Source organism: Piliocolobus tephrosceles, chromosome 5 (assembly GCF_002776525.5).
Source record: "Piliocolobus tephrosceles isolate RC106 chromosome 5, ASM277652v3, whole genome shotgun sequence".
Taxonomy (NCBI): Eukaryota; Metazoa; Chordata; class Mammalia; order Primates; family Cercopithecidae; genus Piliocolobus; species Piliocolobus tephrosceles.
Genome location: NC_045438.1, coordinates 126175900 through 126198184, shown reverse-complemented (window position 1 = coordinate 126198184; position 22285 = coordinate 126175900). Strand labels below are relative to the sequence as shown.

The following is a 22285-nucleotide window of genomic DNA, read 5'->3' as shown; positions in this document are numbered from 1 at the left end:
AACAGGGAAGTTGAGCATCTTTTCATGTGTTTATTGGCCATTTGTTTTTTCATACTTGAATGCATTTTTCTTTATGGTTGTTTGTCCCTATCTTCTTGTTCCAAAAGTATTTTTATAGTATATTAGAAATATCAATTCTTGTTTAATACATCACAGTACTTTCTTCCAGTCTGTCCCTTGTTTGTTAACTTTGTGTCATTTCTGTTTTTAAAACTCTGTCTCATATCTGGCTTCTGGGTTTTATAACTTGCTTAGGAAAGTTCTCTAAACCCCAATAGTGTACCTGCTTTTTTCCGCTTAATAAAACTTAACACAGAGGTCTTTACATGTGAAAATAGAGAAATTATCATCACTGTTAATGGTGTTCAGTTGTTTGGAGATGTTGTAATTTGTTACTTATTTCCCGTGTGTTAGACTTTTTAATTGTTGCCACTGCAGTGTCCATTAGGTTCTCTTGTCTAGTTAGTTAAATTCCAAGTGGATGTGCTAAATAAAACCGATGCATGTAAGAACTTGGATTTAGATTGCCAAATCAACCCACTGAAAATAGTTGTAGCTTAACACCCACCAGCAGTATATGAGAGTTCTGCTTTGTTGTTCTAATATCCAAGACTATCTCATAAATTAGTGTATGGCTTCGGTAATAATAATCTTAGGTCCTTTCTTTCATAGGAAACCTGGATTAACAGGACGAGGCATGTATGAACTGAAACCAGAATGTGCCAAAGAGTTCAACTTGTATTTCTATCACTTTTCAAGGGCAGAACAGTCCAAGGTAATTGGGAAAATTAAAAATGTAGCAGGGAAGGGTTGCATTGTTTTTCTTAAGAGATGGGGTTTCACCATGTTGCCCAGGCTAGAGTTTAGTTCACAATGCCATTATAGAGCATTGCAACCTCAAACTGCTGGACTTAAGCAATCCTCCCACCTCAGCCTCTTGAGTAGATGAGATTACAGGCATGCACCACTGTGTCTGGCTTGAATTATTTTTTCCTAAACAACTTTTTATTGCTTTTGCAGCTTGAAAAATGATACATTTTTATTATAGGGAATTTGGAAAATATATAAAGAAGAAAGTGGAAATTACTTAAAATACCCTCACCTAACATTTTGGAGTTTCCCCCTAGCGTTTTGTGCATACGTATATAAGATCTATATAATACATACCTATACATATATGGGTATAGTTTTTCAAAACAGATTTTCAACCTGTATTATAATCAGTTAATCCATTTTATGCACATTTCAGAATTGGTATTTTTAACATGCTTTTTCATAGAGATTCATGAAGCTTTTCTAATCAGTCGTAAGTAATTAAATTTTGCCTTTTTGGCGGGGTATGTAATCCCAGCACTTTGGGAGACTGAGGCAGGCAGATCGCTTGCGCTCAAGAGTTCAAGATCAGCCTGGCCAACATGGTGAAATCCCGCGTCTACTAAAAATACAAAAATTAGCCAGGCATGGTGTCATGCACCTCTCGTCCCAGCTACTCGGGAGGCTGAGATAGGAGGATCACTTGAGCCCAGGAGGTCGAGGCTGCAGTGAGCTATGATTGCACCACTGCATTCCAACTTGGGCGATGGGAGTGAGACCCTATCTCAAAAAAAAAAAAATCTGCCTTTTAGCAGTCTTCTCTTAAAATGATTTTTCAATAAACAGCATAAGAACATTAAACAAAACTTAAACATAAAGCTTTTATTTAGTTTTTGATGAAGTCAGAATTCAAACTTAAAGAAGTTTTTTTGGTTTGGGGTTGTACATGTTTCGCTTCTAATTTGAAGTAATGGAGAACTCATTTGGAGATTCTTTTAGTTAAAAAAAAAATAACTTTAATGTATCAGTTTGGGGGAGGACTAGAACATTAAGAATAGAATTTTTTTTTTTTTTTTTTTTTTGAGATAGGGTTTCACTCTATTACTCAGGCTGGAGTGCAGACCTCAGCTCACTACAGCCTCTGCCTCCCAGGTTCAAGCAATTATCCTGCCCCAGCCTCCCGAGTAGCTGAGATTACAGGTACATGCCACCATGCCTGGCTAATTTTTGTATTTTTAGTAGAGATGGGATTTTTGCCTTGTTGGCCAGTCTACTCCTGACCTCAGGTGATCCACCCGTCTTGGCCTCCCAAAGTGCTGGGATTACAGGTGTGAGCTGCCGCACCCCGGCCTCAGTTGTGTTATTCTCTGATTTTAGACTTTCATCCTTGGCCAGACACAGTGGCTCACATCTGTAATCCCTGCACTTTGGGAGGGCAAGACGGGTGGATCACGTGAGGTCAAGAGTTCAAGACCAGCCTGGCCAACGTGGCAAAACCCTGTCTCTACTAAAAATACAAAAATTAGCCAGGTTTGGTGGCGGGTGCCTGTAAACCTCAACTTCTATGGAGGCTGAGGCAGGGAGAATTGCTTGAACCGGAAGGTGGAGGTTGCAGTGAGCTGAGATCATGCCAGTGCACTCCAGCCTGGGTAACAGAGTGAGACTTCGTCTCAAAAAAAAAAAAAAAAAGGCCAGGCGCAGTGGCTCACACCTGTAAACCCAGCACTTTGGGAGGCCAAGGTGGGCAGATCACAAGGTCAAGAGTTCAAGACCAGCCTGACCAACATAGTGGAACCCCGTCTCTACTAAAAATATAAAAATAGCCAGGTGTGGTAGCGGGCACCTGTAGTCCCAGTTACTTGGAAGGCTGAGGCAGGAGAATGTCTTGAACCTGGGAGACAGAGGTTGCAGTGAGCCGAGATCGTGCCACTGCACTGCAGCCTAGGTGACACAGTGAGACTTTCAAAAAAAAAGAAAAAAAGAAAATAATACAACAAAGATGGATTTATGTCACTAGTTTTGGATATGTTTTATATTACTAATTCCCTGCCCAAATAACTATTTTTTATTAGGCAGAAGAAGCTCAACGGAAATTGAAAAGACAAAATAGAGAAGATACAGGTATTTTTAATCTTTCTAAAAATGTAATGCCCCTTTTTTACTTGTTAAACATTGTTTTCTATTAACTATGATGATTGTCCTTGGTGGAATGAATATTTAAATGTAAGCTTTCCTAGTGAACAATCTCCTATTCAAAGGAATAATAAATATGCTAACATAGAAATAGTTTGTGCTAAGTCTCTTCTGGGTTGATTTTATCTCAGATCTTAAAATCTTTCTAAGGGAAAAGACAGACTTTCTTTTGTACTGCTGCTACTTATGTGGCTCATTTTATGGATTTGACCTTGAGAACGTAAAATAATAGCTTTAAGGTGTGTGTTAATGAATATTTTTGAGTTAAAACTATCAAAAGTAACAAAGGGATAGTTTCTAAAGCATGTTCTGTAAAAGAAACCAATAGTAATAACAACTGTATTTTCAGCACTCCCACCTCCGGTGTTGCCTCCATTCTGCCCTCTGTTTGCAAGCCTGGTTAACATTTTGCAGTCAGATGTCATGCTGTGCATCATGGGAACAATTCTGCAATGGGCTGTGGAACATAATGGATATGCCTGGTCAGAGTCCATGCTGCAAAGGGTAGGTTTGAAGACATTTATTATTTATATTTTAGTATTTTATAGTACAAGCAAAATATTCTTGTCTGTATCTATACAGAGGAAAATGAGGCCGAAACATATTGTGTTTTCCTAACTTGAATATATTATTACTGCTTTTGTGTCTGACAGTGAAAACAAGTGCCAGATAGATTTTTTATACCACATGGTGGTTATTACCTCAGTCCCACTGGGCAGTCATTCTCTCCTTGATTGGTCCTGGTCTTCATATATATGTAGTACTCTGATATTGATGTAATGTGTTATCTTTTATATATGTTTCTAATCTAATTATTTTCCAAAACAAAAATTTTTTTTTTGAATTATCCATATCCTTATTTTGTAGTTGAAGAAACTGGCACTCATAGACTTATGGTCCTTTAGCTAGGTACGTGGCATGTCTGGAACCTTTTTTGTGTTGTTTTTGTTTTTGTGTTTTTGAGAAAGGATCTGGCTCTGTCACCCAGGAAGCTGGAGTGCAGTGGTGCGATCTTGGCTCACTGCAACCTCTGCCTCCTGGGTTCAAGCGATCCCTCCACCTCAGTATCCCAAGTAGCTGGGATTACAGGCATGCATCACAAAACCTGGCTAATTTTTGTATTTTTGGTAGAGACAGAGTTTTGCCATGTTCCCCAGGCTAGTCTTGAACTCCTAGACTCAAGCAGTCCTCCCCCTTCGACCTCCCCAAGTATTGGGATTACATGCGTGAGCCACCATGCCTAGCCCCTTGTTTGTATTTTACTTTATAGTTTTAATGTAAGCCATTCTTACATTATCTCATTGAATTCACACAACACCCCATGAATAGATATAACTTGTTAGATGAGGAAGCCAAGTTTCAGTGAGGTTCCATTTACTTCCCATATCACTCTACTAAGTGATACAACAATTATTCATTAAATAGAATGCCTACTTTATGTCTTATTCCATGCTAAGCACTTTTTTTTTTTTTTTTGAGACAGTTTTGCTCTTGTCACCCAGGCTGGAGTACAATGGCATGATCTCAGCTCACCGCAACCTCTGCCTCCGGGGTTCAAGCAATTCTCCTGCTTCAGCCTCCCAAAGAGTTGGGATTACAGGCGCCTGTCACCACACCCAGCTAATTTTTTGTATTTTTAGTAGAGACAGGGTTTCACCATGTTGGCCAAGCTAGTCTCGAACTCCCAACATCAGGTGATCCACTCGCCTCGGCCTCCTGAAGTGCTAGGGTTACAGACGTGAGCCACCATGCCCGGCCATGCTAAGCACTCTGCATACAGTATTTGTAATCCTCAGAACTCTAGAGGGAAACTGTTTTTTTCCAGTGTTAAAGATGATGACATGGACTGAGAGGCATTCCCTGAGGGTATATATTAATAGCTTGAAAGCAGTAAAACCAGGATTCAGATTCAAATTTTGGAGCCCTCCTCAGGAGGCTGAGTAGCTATCATTCTTTCTTTTGTCTCACTGGCTAAGATGTGTGTATTCTTATAATGCCCTCCTATTTATAAGCCTATTTAAAGTGTAAAAGCATGGAGCTGTGGTATACTAGCTCATTACTAGTACAGCTGTACTAGCTGTCGTGTACTGTCAGCATTACATGAACAAAAGATTTGTGGGAAATAATGGAGAAGAGAGGTGTGAACAATATTTACCTTACATGTGAATTTGCTTTATGTCACCTAGTTCTTCCAAGTCTCTGACAACCACAGTCTTCCCTTGTGGAGGGAAAGATACAGAGACATCACATACACATCTCCTTTAAAAACTGGGGTGTGGGCCCGGTGCAGTGGCTCACCCCTATAATCCTAACACTTTGGGAGGCCGAGGCAGGTGGATCACTTGGGGTTGGGAGTTCAAGACCAGCCTGTACAACATGGTGAAACCCTGTCTCTACTAAAAATACAAAAATTAGCCAATCATCATGGCACATGCCTGTAATCCCAGCTACTCAGGAGGGCTCAGGAGAATCACTTGAAACTGGGAGGCGGAGGTTGCAGTGAGCCGATATTGTGCCACTGCACTCCATCCTGGGCAACAAGGGAGACTCTGTCTCAAAAAACACAGAAAAACTTGGGCATGGGGTAAGAGCAGTAAAAAAACAAATAGGTTAATACACTCTCTTAGAAGTCTGATTGAGAATATTTTGTGAGATACATTGAAGGACTATAAAGTTTATAAATGATAAGGCATTAGAGATAAAAGTTTGTCTTTCTCAGATGATGAAGATTTAGTCCATAGAGAAATTAAACTATGTAGTGTCAGAGACTGAATAATTACATAGGGGACACTTTTAGCTTTATACTTACTTGACCACTGATTCTTGGAAGGTTTTTTTAAGTCTAGTATAGGTATAGAATAAAACTTATGTATTATGTGAATTGCTGGTCACAGGTGGTGGTAATTTTAGCTTACCCTAAGAATTTGCGATTGAAATTTCTTCCTCATTGAAGTAGAACATTTTGTTTTTCTTGCCAATTATTGTTTAATAGAAAATGAACCTCAGTCTTTTCATTTAATAAAAATTAATACTTCAAGGCCAGGCATGGTGGCTCACACCTTTAATCCCAGCACTTTGGGAGGCCACAGTGGGTGGATCACTTGAGGTCAGGAGTTCGAGACCAGCCTGGCCAACATGGTGAAACCCCATCTGTACTAAAAATGCAAAAATTAGCTGGGCATGGTGGCACACGCTTGTAATCCCAGCTACTGGGGAGGCTGAGGCAGGAGAATCACTTGAACCCAGGAGGCAGAGGTTGCAGTGAGCCTGGGTTGACAGGGTGAAACTCCATCTCAAAAAAAAAAAAAAGAAAAAAAATTAGTACTTCAAATTGTTTTTAATTGCATTTAGTACTTAATAGTTTGATTTATCTTTTTCAATACTTCTTTTTTGCTATTTCTTATTAAAATATATGCTTGGTTTTTTAAATTGTTACTAAAAGTTACAAAACATTTATTCAAGGTGTTACATTTAATTGGAATGGCACTACAAGAAGAAAAACAACATTTAGAGAATGTCACAGAAGAGCATGTAGTAACATTTACCTTCACTCAGAAGATTTCAAGTATGTATATATCTTTTTACTAAACTAACTCGATATAAATGATTTTAAGGAATCACTGGGCCGGGCACGGTGGCTCAAGCCTGTAATCCCTGCACTTTGGGAGGCCGAGACAGGTGGATCACGAGGTCAGGAGATCGAGACCATCCTGGCTAACACGGTGAAACCCCGTCTCTACTAAAAATACAAAAAAAAAACTAGCCGGGCGAGGTGGCGGGTGTCTGTAGTCCCAGCTACTCGGGAGGCTGAGGCAGGAGAATGGCGTAAACCCAGGAGGCGGAGCTTGCAGTGAGCTGAGATTCGGCCACTGCAGTCCAGCCTGGGAGACAGAGCGAGACTCCGTCTCAAAAAAAAAAAAAAAAAGAAATCACTTAATAACCTCTCTTATTTGGTCATATGGATTCTAAAAGAGTAATATTTAATTTAAATATTTGAGGCTATATGTACTCATCTGTGTAGTAAAGGTACTATGTTAAACCCTGTTATATTTTTATAAAAATATCTAGGGCTAAGTTCAAAGTTACAGTCAGCTGTGGTTGACATAAGATTCTACAGTATTGAAAATAAATAAAAATTATAGGGGATTAGATTGTCATTTCATATAAAGAAATATGACTTTTTAAAAGAAGGCCAGGGAGTTTTTCTAGCTTTTTATTTTAAAAATTTCAAACATATAGACAAGTGGAAAGAATTGTCCAGTAAACATTCATATACCTACTACCTAGATTTAGTAGTTTGCTATATTTACTTTTATATTTACATACTTTCTTGAACCTTTTGTTGTAGACATAATATTTCACGTCTCAAAGAAAAGCTTTTCATTTACTAATTTTCATAATCAGCCATTGGCCTGATAGTTACCTGCAATTGTGGCAACTTTGAATGTTTTTTGTTTAGAGTTTTTTAAAATATTGTTCATTTTACTTATTCATTGTTTTGTAGTCACTTATAATGATTATTCCTTTTGATGCTCAAATTATGCCCACTTTGATCAGTGGGAGTTTATTTAGTCAGTTTCTGTGTCCTTTTCACCCAGCCCCATTTGGGCCAGAAAGTACCACCTGACTTTCTGGCCCAAAAGATGCCCAAGCTCATCTTGTACTTTCCCTGCCACAGACCTGTAGTCAGCTATTTGCTGAGGTGTTTTTTAATGAATTTATGGTGCTATGATAGGAGTTTATAAATGGTTTGATTAAAAAGGATTATTTCTGTAACTGTGTTCAGTGCCATTTCTTCCTAAATGATAACTGTGAGAATTACGCTAGCAGGGGACAGGGAGGAAGTAATTTTGTTTGCTTCTAGATCTCTAGTTTTCCTTTTTGCCCTCATCCAAGTAAATGAGAGAAAGAGGAGAAACCACCTTTCCCCACTGAACATTTTATTCATGGATGCCAGTTTTTACCTATTCTTTTTCTCTACCGTATTGTTTCTATGGATTAATACTGTGGTTTTTGCTTTCTTTGTTTCTGGTGTGTTTATTTTAGGATAACCACACAGAATACTCCCTAATTTCATTCACTCATCACTATAAAATATTAGGTTCTTGGCCAGGCACAGTGGCTCATGCTTGTAATCCCAGCACTTTGGGAGACCAAGGTGGGTGAATCACCTGAGGTCAGGAGTTCGAGACCAACCTGGCCAACATGACGAAACCTGTCTCTACCAAAAATACAAAAATTATCCGGGCATGGTGGTGGGTACCTGTAATCCCAGCTACTCGGGAGGCTGAGGCAGGAGAATCGCTTGAACCCAGGAGGTGGAGGTCGCAGTGGGCTGAGATCATACCACTGCACTCAAGCCTGGGCAACAGAGTAGGACTCTTGTCTCAAAAAATATATATATATATTAGGTTCTCTCTTACTCTCTCTTTCCTTTTTATTAAATGATCATCATTTTCCCTCAACATTACTCTTAATTTGTCTTTAGACATTTTACATAATTAAGACACATGATTTATTTGCAAAGAAACCTCTCCCTTATCTAGAGTCACATCCCTAATGCACACCACAGAGTTTTAGATGTGATAGAATATTAAAGGTCACACAGGTCAATCTCTTCCCTCTTAGGAAAAAGGCATATTTTTCCAGAATGACAGCACCAAAATCAAGAAAATCGATAACTGAACATTGCTGGCTGCAGACTAATAGAAAATATGACTTTACTCTTATATTCAAATAAACAGTGAATTCTTAGGGGAAGAAATTCATTTTATTCTGAATCTAGTTTTTATTAAAGGCAATGGTCAGAGCAAATAAACATATTTGTACGTATATGCACCTCTTCATGCTAATTTATTTTTAGACCTGTAAAATCTCAAGTACACCAGTTATTTTTAGCTGAATTTGTATGTAATTTTGCTAAAATACATTTTAGCAAATTCGTTTGCTATTAAAAGTCACTTTTGAATGCTTAAAGAATTCTAGTTGTTGGCAACTTGTTTGTAAAAGGCACATATGTCACATTCTTAAGAAGTATTGAAAATCTCTTTGGTAGAGTCATAATCAAATTATGGGCAATAGGTGTTATAAGCAACTGCATTTATGTTCCTGTGCATAGGAATAAGTACTATGAAGTGTTAGCTATTGTTACTGTGCCTTTTATTTTTCTGACATAGAACCTGGTGAAGCACCAAAAAACTCTCCTAGTATACTAGCTATGCTGGAAACACTGCAAAATGCTCCCTACCTAGAAGTCCACAAAGACATGATTCGGTGGATATTGAAGGTAAAATTTCCTACATTCTTCTGCTTTTTGTGAGAAATATTAAATATTTGTTATGTGTACATTGTGATGATATTTCATACAGGATACTGATACTTTTTTTTTTTTTGTAGACTTTTAATGCTGTTAAAAAGATGAGGGAGAGTTCACCTACCAGTCCCGTGGCAGAGACAGAAGGAACCATAATGGAGGAGGTATAAACAGTAAAGTGTGATAATGCTAAAAAATTACAGCAAGTTCAGTATGAACAAATTAAATTTATCTACAGTAAGTTGCCAGTTACAACATTTAAATTCCAACAAATATGCCACTATTTATCTCTATTTGTTGTAGCAATTTTTTGTCTGCTTTTTTCCTTTAAAACATGTTAGGTCAACTTAGGAGTCTTTTCTCTTGTTTAAATAAGTGAGATTATAGAATAGTTTTTTAATTGGTATTTACAATAAAGATATTTCTGCTTTGGAAAAAAATGTGTGTTTTAGCATCTAATGGTGTAATTGAATGGAGCGTAATTTCAGAGTTCAAGGGACAAAGACAAAGCTGAAAGGAAGAGAAAAGCAGAGATTGCCAGACTGCGCAGAGAAAAGATCATGGCTCAGATGTCTGAAATGCAGCGGCATTTTATTGATGAAAACAAAGAACTCTTTCAGCAGACATTAGAACTGGATGCCTCAACCTCTGCTGTTCTTGATAATAGGTATAAAAAAAATTAATTTATTGACCAGTTGTTCCCAACTAGGGGCAGTGTTGCTTTTTTTCCTTGTAAATATATTTTTAAACCTAAAGTAATTTATTAGAATTCATAGGTAAATTTTGTAACCTCCATTTAGAAGATTTAATCTTAGAAATCTCTGAATATAGATATGGTAATATAGTAGGGTATTTTCTGCAGAAGATCTTGGACATTCATGAAAGAATGAGTACACTACACTCAGTTACCTAGAGCATGTGACATCTGTGTTGCAGATTAGATTGCTGTGAGAATTAAAGGAGATGGTTTTGATACATACCAAAGACTTGACAATCCAAGTTATCAAAACCATGTGTTAAATATATACATGCCTGGCCAGACACGGTGGCTCATACCTGTAATCCCAGCACTTTGGGAGGCCGAGGCGGGCAGATCACAAGGTCAGGAGTTTGAAACCAGCCTGACCAACATGGTGAAACCCCGTCTTTACTAAAAATTAAAAAAAAAAAAAAAATTAGCCGGGCGTGGTGGTGCGCACCTATAATCTCAGCTAGTCAGTAGGCTGAGGCAGGAGAATTGCTTGAACCTGGGAGGTGGAGGTTGCAGTGAGCTGAGATCATGCCACTGCACTCCTGCCTAAGCAACAGAGCAAGACTCCATCTCAAATAAATAAATAAATAAATAATAAAATTGGGCCGGGCACGGTAGCTCACGCCTGTAATCCCAGCACTCTGGGAGGCTGAGGCGGGCGGATCACGAGGTCAGGAGATCGAGACCATCCTGGCTGACACAGTGAAACCCTGTCTCTACTAAAAAATACAAAAAGTTAGCCGGGCGTGGTGGCGGGCGCCTGTAGTCCCAGCTAATCGGGAGGCTGAGGCAGGAGAATGGCGTGAACCCGGGAGGTGGAGTTTGCAGTGAGCCGAGATCGTGCCACTGCACTCCAGCCTGGGCGACAGAGCGAGACTCCATCTCAAAAAGAAAAAATAAATAAAAATTTTAAAATATATAGATATATATGTATATGCACACATACATACATACCTGTAGTCTGCTATTTTATGATTATGTAGAAAGTTTTTGGGATCATTAATTATATTCATAACCTTTGTATTACAGCCCTGTGGTTTCAGATATGACACTTACAGCACTGGGCCCCACACAAACTCAGGTTCCCGAACAAAGACAATTCGTTACATGTATATTGTGTCAAGAGGAGCAAGAAGTTAAAGTGGAAAGCAGGGCAATGGTCTTGGCAGCATTTGTTCAGAGATCAACTGTATTATCAAAAAACAGAAGTAAATTTATTCAAGATCCAGGTAAGTCATAGCTAGATCCTCATCTTCCCGATTAATAACAACCGCCAGTTAATGTGATTGATGATACATTGAGATTTTTTAAATCTAAGAATGACTCCATAGACTTGGATGGTATCTTTGGCAGGTAACTTAGGCAGGAATTCCCCACTTGGCAGATGTGGAACCACTCCAGAAAGTTATACCTGAATCATATAGCTGATAAATAGCAGGGATTCAAAGTAAAGCTTTTCTTTGTGATGTAACATTACATACTTTGGCATTTCAGTCTTTCCCAAGCTTCAGTACACTTGCAAAGCCCTGGTCATTTGTTGACACACTGAAATAATAATTGCTTTGTCTTATTGTTAGAGCCTGAGTGAAATCTCCTGAGAACAGTGATGGAGAGTTACCTATGTAAGAGGCAATCCTTGAGCCAAATTCTGACTTAGAATGGTGATACCACCACAGATCGGGTTCCCCAGAAAGCAGATTCTTGAGATACAGATTACTGTGCAGGACAGTTGAGGGCCCTCTTTCAGCAACTGAGGGAGTAAAGCAGGGAGATCCAGTCTGTACATGATTTTGTCCACCACTGACACATTTCTCTGCTTGTAGGTTGTGCTCTGTGTGCATATGCTTGAGCGATACACAGTAAACTTCTTGAGAGTAGGAACTGTGTCTTGGAAATTCCCAGGGCACTTCTTTAGCCCATGCCTTTCACATTGCAGTGTGAAAGGAGGTTTGAGCGCCACTTTTAGAGTTACCTTCTCTCTATAAAGAAAGTCTTTGTATCCTACTTACAAAAGATTGGTCTGCTTCATCTTTAAAAATGGTCATTTGGGCTGGGCATGGTGGCTCATGCCTGTAATCCCAGCACTTTGGGAGGCCGAGGCAGGTGGATCATCTGAGGTCAGGAGTTCGAGACCAGCCTGGCCAACATGGCGAAACCCTGTCTCTACTAATAGTACAAAAATATTAGCTGAATGTGGTGGCGCGCAGCTGTAGTCCCAGCTACTCAAGAGGCTGAGGCTCGAGAATTGCTTAAACCTGGGAGGTGGAAGTTGCAGTGAGCTGAGATTGCACCACTGCCCTCCAGCCTGGGCGACGGAGCAAGACCCCTTCTTTTTTTTTTTTTTTTTTAAAGGCCAGGTGCAGTGGCTCACGCCTGTAATCCCAGCACTCTGGGAGACCGAGGCGGGCGGATCACGAGGTGAGGAGGTCAAGACCATCCTGGCTAACACGGTGAAACCCCATCTCTACTAAAAAATATGGAAAAAAAAATTAGCCAGGCATGGTGGCAGGCACCTGTAGTCCCAGCTACTCGGGAGGCTGAGGCAGGAGAATGACGTGAACCCGGGAGGAGGAGCTTGCAGTGAGCCAAGATGGCACCACTGCACTCCAGCCTGGGCGACAGAGCGAGACTCTGCCAAAAAAAAAGAAATAGCCGTTTAAACTTGATGCTTTATAAATTTCATTCCAGGCCAAAGACAGAGTTGGTAATTTTATTTAATTTGTTACTTCTTGAAGAAAAAGCATTAGCTGGCTATAAGTGGATTTTCTTAATGCTTTGACATTTGCACTGTTCTAGTGTTAAAGCAAATTAAAACTATTAAAGCAAATTAAAAATAATTCTAGAGTGTTAGGAAATTTGTAAGATTATACTAATTTGTATAAAAAATTCAAAAATTCCCAAAGAAGCCAGACATCCATCTTGTTTTTCTTGATTTTTCATCCCATTTGAATATAAAAATTAGCACCAGGACACCAGGACAGAAGACTCTGAATTACTTTTTTTTCCCCCATCTGATCTGGTCTGTGCGTAGATATTTTTATTGTCACTTCGGCTCTGATGTGATTATTCGCTGTATGAGTGTCGTTAAGCAGTCTGTCCTCTAGGGGGCGCCCTATTACTACCAAAACATTTTTTATTAGCGATCATTGTAACCCAGCTGTCCTGAACGCACATAAGGCAGCCCCGTGAAGAGAGTAGCTCTTTTACCTGGAGCTCAGGGTCCAATGGGAGGAATTGGAATGTCTCAGTACCCTGAAAGTGTGAAATGTTCAAAAGATTGGATATATTTAAATTCATAATTCTAATTTCAGTTTACAATTTGAGAATGTTTAATTAATTTGCTGTGGATGGTGAAAATTAGAGTCCTACTTTCTGAATAATCCGAGGTCTTGCATAAATTATTGGTATCTCAAAAGGAATAAACTAGCATTTCATTTCAAATTTACAAGTCTTTATCAAAGATTTTACAATTTAAAGTTGCACATTTGTTATAGGAAAATTAAATGCTTCCCTTTTTTTTGTTGTTTTTGTTTTTGTTTTGTAACGCAGAAAAATATGATCCATTATTCATGCACCCTGATCTGTCTTGTGGAACACACACTAGTAGCTGTGGGCACATTATGCATGCCCATTGTTGGCAAAGGTAATGTATATTCTTAATATTTTCAAGAGAAGTTTAAGGGCTCAAAATTTTTAAAATAGAGGAAATTTTATTCTAGAAAAAAGGAAAGGAACTAAAAATGTTGAAGAAAAAAATCCATATTTTTGCTTAATAAATAACAAAAGTTATTTGCCTTGTCATAGATGTAAAGTATGTCAGATATATTTTTTAATTTAGCTTTATGTCCAAGTCTCTTCTTTATCTTCCAAAGAAGGAAGTGGATCTGTGTCAGTCTGTGGATGAAGAAAAGGGTTTTTACAGTAGGATAAACCCTAGAAGGGTAATGTCTTTCTTTGGGTCCAGGGTGGACAACTCTTGATTCCATAGATGTTAGTATTTGCTTTGTTACTTCCCAAAATTTTAATGGCTCCCTGTGATAAGATGAGATGTCCTGAATTTGTTCTACCTTGGTGTTTTCTATGCTTCTGAAAAACCAACAAATCAATATTATTCTAGAACTATGCTCACCCAGTTATCATGAACTACCCCTAACAACTAGCCACCATGTTGTAGTCCCAGCTGCTTGGGAGGCTGAGACAGGAGAATTGCTTGAATGTGGGAAGTGGAGGTTGCAGTGCACCAAGATCGTGCAACTGCACTCCAGCCTGGGTGACAGAGCGACACTCCATCTCAAAAAAACAAACAAATAGCCACCAGCCTTGGGGAAGTGGCAAGAGAACAGTGGCACCAAGAAATTTTTGTTGCTGCTTTGTGAATTCTTTTTTACATGGCAGTCTTTTTTTTATTTTCCTGTTTTAGAACCTTTAATCTGTTTGGATTTTTAAAATCACTCAAAAATCATGTTAAAAATAATTTAGTTTAAGATTTTTCATTTTTGAACTATTTGTGGAAACAAATTATTTAAAATGTTGAAGCTTGTGGCTGTCATTTATATAAATTACCATTGTTTTGATACCTCATGTTCTCTAATTGTAAAGGTATTTTGATTCCGTTCAAGCTAAAGAACAGCGAAGGCAACAGAGATTACGCTTACATACAAGCTATGATGTAGAAAACGGAGAATTCCTTTGCCCCCTTTGTGAATGCTTGAGTAATACTGTTATTCCTCTGCTGCTTCCTCCAAGAAATATTTTTAACAAGTAAGTTTTGGCTCATGACAACTTATAACAAAGTAATAGTTTGCTTTGAAGAGAATGAAATAAATCAGGGAGGAAGACACAGCATAGGCAGTTGCGTAGTGTTTTCCAGATACTCTCCAAACTCTGGTCATTTTCTTCTAGCAGACCTGTGGAATATCATTTTAGTTTTTAGAGAGGAGCAGGTGAAAATTTAAGTTTCTAAGCTATAAAATTCCTGTGTATTTATGAAAACCAAATATCTGGTTTATTTCTAAGGACCCTACTTTTAATATCTTCCATACACTTTTCAAGAGATGCTCAGTAAACTGGTAGGGGGAGATGGAACAACTCAAACTGACTTTATAGGACAGTCTGAAAATCGTATAAAACTTTTTGCAATGTACTAGCCATTCATAGTTTCAAGAACCAGGCAAAAAAGTGAAAATCTGTTGCTATATTTTAAATGGAAAAATCTCAGCTGGGTGTTGTGGCTCACATCTATAATCCTAGCACTCTGGGAGGCCAAGGTGGGAGGATCATTTGAGCCCAGGAGTTCAAGACCATCCTTGGCAACATAATGAGACCCTGTCTGTACAAAAAATAAAAAGTTAGCTGGATGTAGTGGCATATGCCTATAGTCCCAGCTACTTGAGAGACTCAGGTGGGAGGCTTGCTTGGGTCAAGGCTGCAGTGAGCTTTGATCATGCCTTTGCACTTCAGCCTGAGTGACAGAGCAGAACCCAGTCTCAAAAATAAAATAAGTGCTTGCTTCAGTAGCACATACACTAAAATTGGAACGATAAAGAAAAGATTAGCATGGCTCTTTCACAAGGATGACACACAAATTTGTGAAGTGTTCCATATTTTTAGCTCTTTTAGAATTTGTCTAGCAGACTAAAAAAATAAGAAAGAAAATGGAAAATTTCTGTAACTTCATAATTTTTTGGATGCTTTTAGTTACGAGTATTGGACATACTCATTTCAAGTATGAATTTGATAATGTCTGCTATTCAAATCTGAACTTCATTTCTCAATGTAGAATTATGCTGTCTACCTTGCATGCATAAATATTAAGTTATGTGAGTATGAATGATCCATTTCTGTGTTACTTGGATTCAGTTCAAAGCAAAGTCAGTTTTTTCTTGTCAGTTTTAGGAGTTCAAACTTTGGTGTCTTAGTCTATGCTACCACAAAATGTTCTTAAAATAGTAGATTTGAGTGTAAGCTCATGCTTTTTAATTTTAGAAGCATATCATGGTACTGACTTACCTGCATTTGAACTGATAAAGAAATTAATTATTGTTAGATTGAGGATTAACTGTGTATAAAGAAGAAATCACTCTTGTTGGATTTCACCTGTCACTTTATTGGTCCACTTTTTGGGTTTTGCCCATGAGATTCAGTTATGGTTTAGTCATATTCGAATTAATCATAAAAAGACACAGGCTTTGGAATCTTACAGAGCCAAATTTGAATGCTAGCTTTGTCCCTTATTCGGCCTTAGTCAAGTTACATAGCTCTAAACCTCAGTTTCCTCATCTGTAAAATGGGGACAATAATAAAACCTATTACAAAATGTAGTAATACAACCTATACAAATAATACAATATAGGGATACAACCTATACAATAATACTACAACCTGAAACAAAATGTAGGGATATTTTGAGGATTAAGTCTAATACCATAAGATATTTACAGTAAAATGCTTCACTAAATGCTTGTAACATAATAAGCACTTGGTAGATATTAATAGTGATGGTGATTATGATACTTAAGAAATTCTAGCAAATTCCAGTACTGAAGAGTGAGATTTTTAATACATATTATTGACAAATAATACATTCATTTTCATTGGCCAATATCCTGATTTTTTTAATGCAACAAATTTTCCCTTATCTTTTTTGTTTTTAATATTTGGAGTGTGTCTAAAATATGCCTGTGATCATTTAAGGAGTCTTTTGTATCGTAAGGAACAATAATAAAACACTAAATACTCTCTATAATCTTTTCTAGCAGGTTAAATTTTTCAGAACAACCAAATCTGACTCAGTGGATTAGAACAATATCTCAGCAAATAAAAGCATTACAGTTTCTTAGGAAAGAAGAAAGTTCTCCTAGTAAGTTCCGGTAACCTGTTTTCATTTTTCCCTAAAGTCCGAGGTCATCAGAAAATGTATTTCCAGAAGAAATTGTTTAAAAGTGAAATCTCCCACTTAAAATTTTGACTCATTCTAATTTTCATTGTCTTAATAAACTAAATTTGACCTTACTGCATTACTCCTAATTCCTTAAACACACAAGCTCATGTGAAGTTTATAACAAACACTTCTCACTTATTCCCCCATTTTATTGAAGAGCTTCTGGAGGTGGGGGAGATGTAACTGAGTGTTGCAGAGCTAGCTTCAGTTCTCGGTGGGCTAACTCACCTACTGTTAGCATTACCAAAGGCTTCCCAAGTTTCATAGACCATGCACTGCACTTACGGCCTTGTGGGAACGTAGTATGAACAGAATTTATATCATTGGTTTTCATAGAAACAGAATAGCTACTCCTATTTTCGTTTTAGTGGCTGTACTATAAGGAAAAGCATAGATAAGAAAGGGCCTTGGTCAACTAGAGCAATAATGTTTTCATGCTTCATATGATTGTTATGCCAGTTTTTATTAGGGAATTTTTTTCCTTTTGTTTTTAATTTCTTTGACCTATATGGCTATATTTTTAGGAATAATGTCATGTATTGAATAATGGTATAAAATGCCTGTTTCATAGATAATGCCTCTACAAAGAATTCAGAAAATATGGATGAGTTACAGCTCCCTGAAGGGTTCAGGCCTGATTTTCATCCTAAGTGAGTATGTTATTTTACTCCTTTAAAATTTGACCCATTTGAAATGATGATTAAGTCAGCAGTTAGGAGGAATATGATTTGGCAAGCGAGGGAGCAAAATGTTATAGGATACTGATCTTTAGTTCTAAAGTTTAAGAAGAGGCTGTGAGCCCGGGAGGTAGAGGCTGCAGTGAGCCTTCATTGTGCCACTGCACTCCAGTCTGGGTGACAGAGGGAGACCCTGTCTCAAAACAACAAAAAACTTTAAGCATTACATGATTGTATTTATTGCAGTACATTAAAAAAATCTAAGAACCATGTGGCGTGGTTAACTCTTAACACCCTCTCCTAGTCAGCATTGCTGACCCCCTCCACACACCCCTTTCTTTACCTGGCTCTCCTTGACGACATCTAATCAGTAATTCTAAACACAAACTGCTCAGCTTCCCCGAAGAATCCCACACTTCCGTCTGACTTCAGAATTTCTATGAATGACCTAACCAAGCTCTCGGCAACCCAGGATTAAAACCAGAATATTTTCCACCCTACTTTACCCCATAGCCAGTTAGTTACAAGGTATAGCATAGATTCTGGAGCTAGACTGGTTGATTCAGTTCCCAGCAACACCACTTACTAGCTGTGCAACTTTGAGCAAATTGCTTGACCTCGCTGTACCTCAGTTCCCTCATCTGTTAAATGAGGATAATTCATAGTTGTTATTAGGATAAAGTGACATGATGTACATAGAGCTACCTGAAAGCTATGCCTGGCATAAACCAAGTAATTCAATAAATACAGACCTAGAAGACTTGAATAGAAAAAACATCACATCTATAATCCCAGCAGTTTGGGAGGCCAAGGCGGGCAGATCACTTGAGGTCAGGAATTCAAGACCAGCCTAGCCAACATGGTGAAACCCTGTCTCTACTAAAAATACAAAAATTAGCCAGGCTTGGTGGTGCACGCTTGTAATCCCAGCTACTTGGGAGGCTGAGGCAGGAGAGTCGCTTGAACTTGGGAGACAGAGGTTGCAGTGAGCCGAGATTGCGCCACTGCACTCCAGCCTGGGTGACAGACTGAGATTCCATCTCAAAAAAAAAGAAAGAGAAAGAAATAACTTCAATCTTCTGTCTGCCACACTCTACCACTCCTGTCATTTTATTTGTCACTTCTAGTATTTACTTCCATGTTTCTAATTAGATAGTATCTTCACTATTGACTGGTAAATTATTCCACAATTTTTGGTTAAATCTAGTTGTCAGTTTTTACATTATAATAACTATGTTTCTGCTGATACAAGTTGCATATTAGAATTATATTTCCTTTCTCGTACAGTTTTGTCTTATAGTTAATAATTACCTTGTCTTTTTCATGTATTTGTTTTCTATGTATGTTTTTTTTTTTTTTTTTTCCTGAATGGTGCAGTAGATCTGTCCAATGTCTAACAACTTTTCTTTTTTTCTTTCTTTCTTTTTTTTTTTTGAGACAGAGTCTCACTCTGTCACCTAGGCTGGAGCGCAGTGGCATGATCTCAGCTCCCTGCAGCCTCCCCTCCCGGGTTCAAACAATTGTCCTGCCTCAACCTCCCAAGTAGCTGGGACTACAAGCATGAGCTACCATGCCAGACTGATTTTTGTATTTTTAGTAGAGACGGGGTTTCTGCATGTTGCCCAGGCTAATCTCTAACTCCTGACCTCAGGTGATCCACCTGCCTCGGCCTCCCGAAGTGCTGGGATTACAGGCGTGAGACACCACACCCAGCCTCCTAACAACTTTTCTAAGTGCTCAGATCTGTCAGATGGTCTTCTGTTGCTGGGTCCTCCTTCCCCCACACAGCCTCTGTCCTCCTGCAGGCAGGAGGGGGCACAGCTATCACTTCTCTTGGCCCTGCTCCTCTTATTTTCTGGATTGAGTATCTTCCTCTTTCTTAAGTACTTGCTCTTTTTGCAGATTCCTAAGAAAGGATACCTGGATGGTATATTTTCATGTTTGAAAATATGTTTATTTTATTCATATGCTCAATTGATAGTTTGGGTATAGAATTCTAGGTTAGAAGTAACTTTTCATCTAGATTTTGAAGGCATTATTTTACTAAATTCTATATCCATTGAGAAATTAATCCCATTCTAATTCCTGTTCCTTTGTAAATTTTTGTTTTCGTTTTTCTTTTTTTGAGACAGTTTCTCACTCTGTCACCCAGGCTGGAGTGCAGTGGCACAATCTCAGTTCACTGCAACCTCTGTATCCCAGGTTCAAGCGATTCTCCTGTCTCAGCCTCCCAAGTAGCTGGGATTACAGATGTGAGCCGCCACACCTGGCTAATTTTTTTTTTTTTTTTTTTTTTTGAGACAGAGTCTCACTCTGTCACCCTGGTTGGAGTGCAGTGGCGTGATCTCGGCTCACTGCAACCTCCGCCTCCTGGGTTCACACCATTCTCCTGCCTCAGCCTCTGTAGTAGCTGGGACTACAGGTGCCCACCACCACGCCTGGCTAATTTTTTGTATTTTTAATGGAGACAGGGTTTCACCGTGTTAGCCAGGATGGTCTTGATCTGCTGACCTCGTGATCTGCCCACCTCGGCCTCCCAAAGTGCTGCGATTACAGGAGTGAGCCACCGCCCCTGGCCACCTGCCTAATTTTTGTATTTTTAGTAGAGATGGGGTTTCACACCATGCTGGCCAGACTGGTCTCAAACTCCTGACCTCAGATGATCCGCCCCCCTCGGCCTCCCAAAGTGCTGCAATTACAAGTGTCAGCCACTGCACCCAGCCACCTTTTTTTTTTTAAACTTTTTTAGAGACGAGTTCTATGTTGTCCAGGTTGGCCTTGAACTCCTGGGCTCAGGTGATCCTTCCACCTCAGCCTCCTGAGTAGTTGGGATTACAGGTGTGAGCCACCAAACCTAGTTCCTTTATAACTCTATTACTTCTTTTTATTTTTTTTTCTTCTTCTTTTTTGAGACAGAGTATCGTTCTTGTCACCCAGGATGGAGTGCAGTGGCACAGTCTCAGCTCACTGCAACCTCTGCCACCCAGGTTCGAGGGATTCTCGTGCCTCAGCCTCCCAAGTAGCTGGGATATACAGGCACGCGCCACCACGCCCCACTCATTTTTTGTATTTTTAGTAAAGACAGGGTTTCACCATGTTGGCCAGGCTGGTCTCAAACTCCTGACCTCAAGTGATTCACCCATCTTGGCCTCCCGAAATGCTAGGATTACATGCATGAGCCACCGCACCCGGGCTTGTAACTCTGTTACTTCTGAAAACTGTAAGATACTCTATCTCTTCAGTGTTCTGAAATTTTTTATGATATTTCTTGGTATATGACTCTTTTTATTCATTTTGCTAGGCGAATATAAACCTGTTGAATCTGAACATTCATGTCCTTCATTTCTGAGAAGTTTTTATGTTGTTTCTTAAATAATTTTCTCTTGGATTTTGTTCTTTGAGGTAGTTCTGTTAGCTCACTGTTGCCCCTATTGAACTGACACCCTAATTGTCTTATGAGTTTTTTGCTTTCGATGTTGTCTCTGTTTTCCCTGAGTTCTGTTTCTCTGCTTCTTTGTTTTGGTTTATCTCTTTGATGCTTTCCTTAAATGTTTATTAGTCCTTGGATAACTAAGCATAAGGATACCTGGTGGACAGGTGGAGCTTGCTGACTTGTAAGCCTCACAGTCAGGTGATCAGGACACCTCCAGTCTTTTACTTGGTGACCCCCAAATGTCAGTGTGTAAAAACAACTTTCCCCTGAGGATTGTTCACTGGAAAAGCTAATCTCTGTGGCAGTGGGTATACATTGCTGCTGTTCTCAGGATGGGAAACAGGGTCAAGGATCTCACTGTGTAGTATGTAGGCTTTTGCCCAGCACCCTGTTTTCAGCCCTGTGCCTCACCCCTGCTAAATCAAAGAGTCTGACTCCTCTTGGGCAGGGGCAGTTTGCATTATCTCTGATCACTTTGCATACAATTATCTCTGGATATATGTTAAGTGGTTCAATTTCAATGTAGCAAAGAGCTGTTAAGAAACTGAACCATTTGATATGTGCACATTTTCTGTGATACTTCTTGGTATATGACTCTGAGCTACTTTTATACATGTTTACTTCAGGAACCCTTATTCTGAGAGCATAAAAGAAATGCTAACGACATTTGGAACTGCTACCTACAAGGTGGGACTAAAGGTTCATCCCAATGAAGAGGATCCTCGTGTTCCCATAATGTGTTGGGGTAGCTGTGCATACACCATCCAAAGCATAGGTGAGGGATTCACAGCTGTTTCTCTGTACGTCACAAGCATTTGTTGATATGAATTAGGTGTAGAATCTTGTTCTGAAATGAAATGTTTAAAGTGGGTAACAACTTGAAGAAATAATAAAAAGACTTAGAAGCAAGAAATGTAGTGTACTGACAAAATACTAGATTGATAGTTCATAAATTAACCACAGCAACAAGAGAACTCTTGGTGGTGATTATAGCTTCTTGTCAGTTGAAGGAATGTACTGTTCATTTTTACTTTGTAACCAAATGTAATTCTTGTGAAATGACTTGGAAGATTCTGAAACTTGACAATATTGTACTTTCTGTAGAATTGGGGGTTTTTTAACCTTTTTTTAAAAATTGTATTAAAATATACATAACATAACATTT

The 22285-nt window shown here is 38.8% G+C and overlaps 1 protein-coding gene and 1 non-coding gene across 7 annotated transcripts in view; both read left to right on the top strand.

Annotated features, from left to right (window-relative positions):
* The window catches only part of UBR2 (ubiquitin protein ligase E3 component n-recognin 2), a 123315-nt gene that overhangs the window by 79700 nt on the left and 21330 nt on the right, over nt 1-22285 (top strand). For 5 of the 6 annotated variants that reach the window (XM_026455483.1, XM_026455488.1, XM_026455487.1 and 2 more), the window contains 13 exons: nt 673-775; nt 2886-2934; nt 3356-3510; nt 6469-6571; nt 9183-9292; nt 9403-9483; nt 9808-9986; nt 11100-11299; nt 13620-13713; nt 14670-14831; nt 16826-16929; nt 17582-17660; nt 21747-21895. In XM_026455483.1, the coding sequence (XP_026311268.1) occupies nt 673-775; nt 2886-2934; nt 3356-3510; nt 6469-6571; nt 9183-9292; nt 9403-9483; nt 9808-9986; nt 11100-11299; nt 13620-13713; nt 14670-14831; nt 16826-16929; nt 17582-17660; nt 21747-21895 (1568 nt within the window). The remainder of the gene's footprint in view (nt 1-672; nt 776-2885; nt 2935-3355; nt 3511-6468; nt 6572-9182; nt 9293-9402; nt 9484-9807; nt 9987-11099; nt 11300-13619; nt 13714-14669; nt 14832-16825; nt 16930-17581; nt 17661-21746; nt 21896-22285) is intronic. The other variant, XM_026455484.1, reaches the window with a different exon arrangement.
* On the top strand, nt 15572-15678 carry LOC111543211. The gene has a single exon (XR_002731776.1). It is a non-coding gene; the product is annotated as a U6 spliceosomal RNA (small nuclear RNA).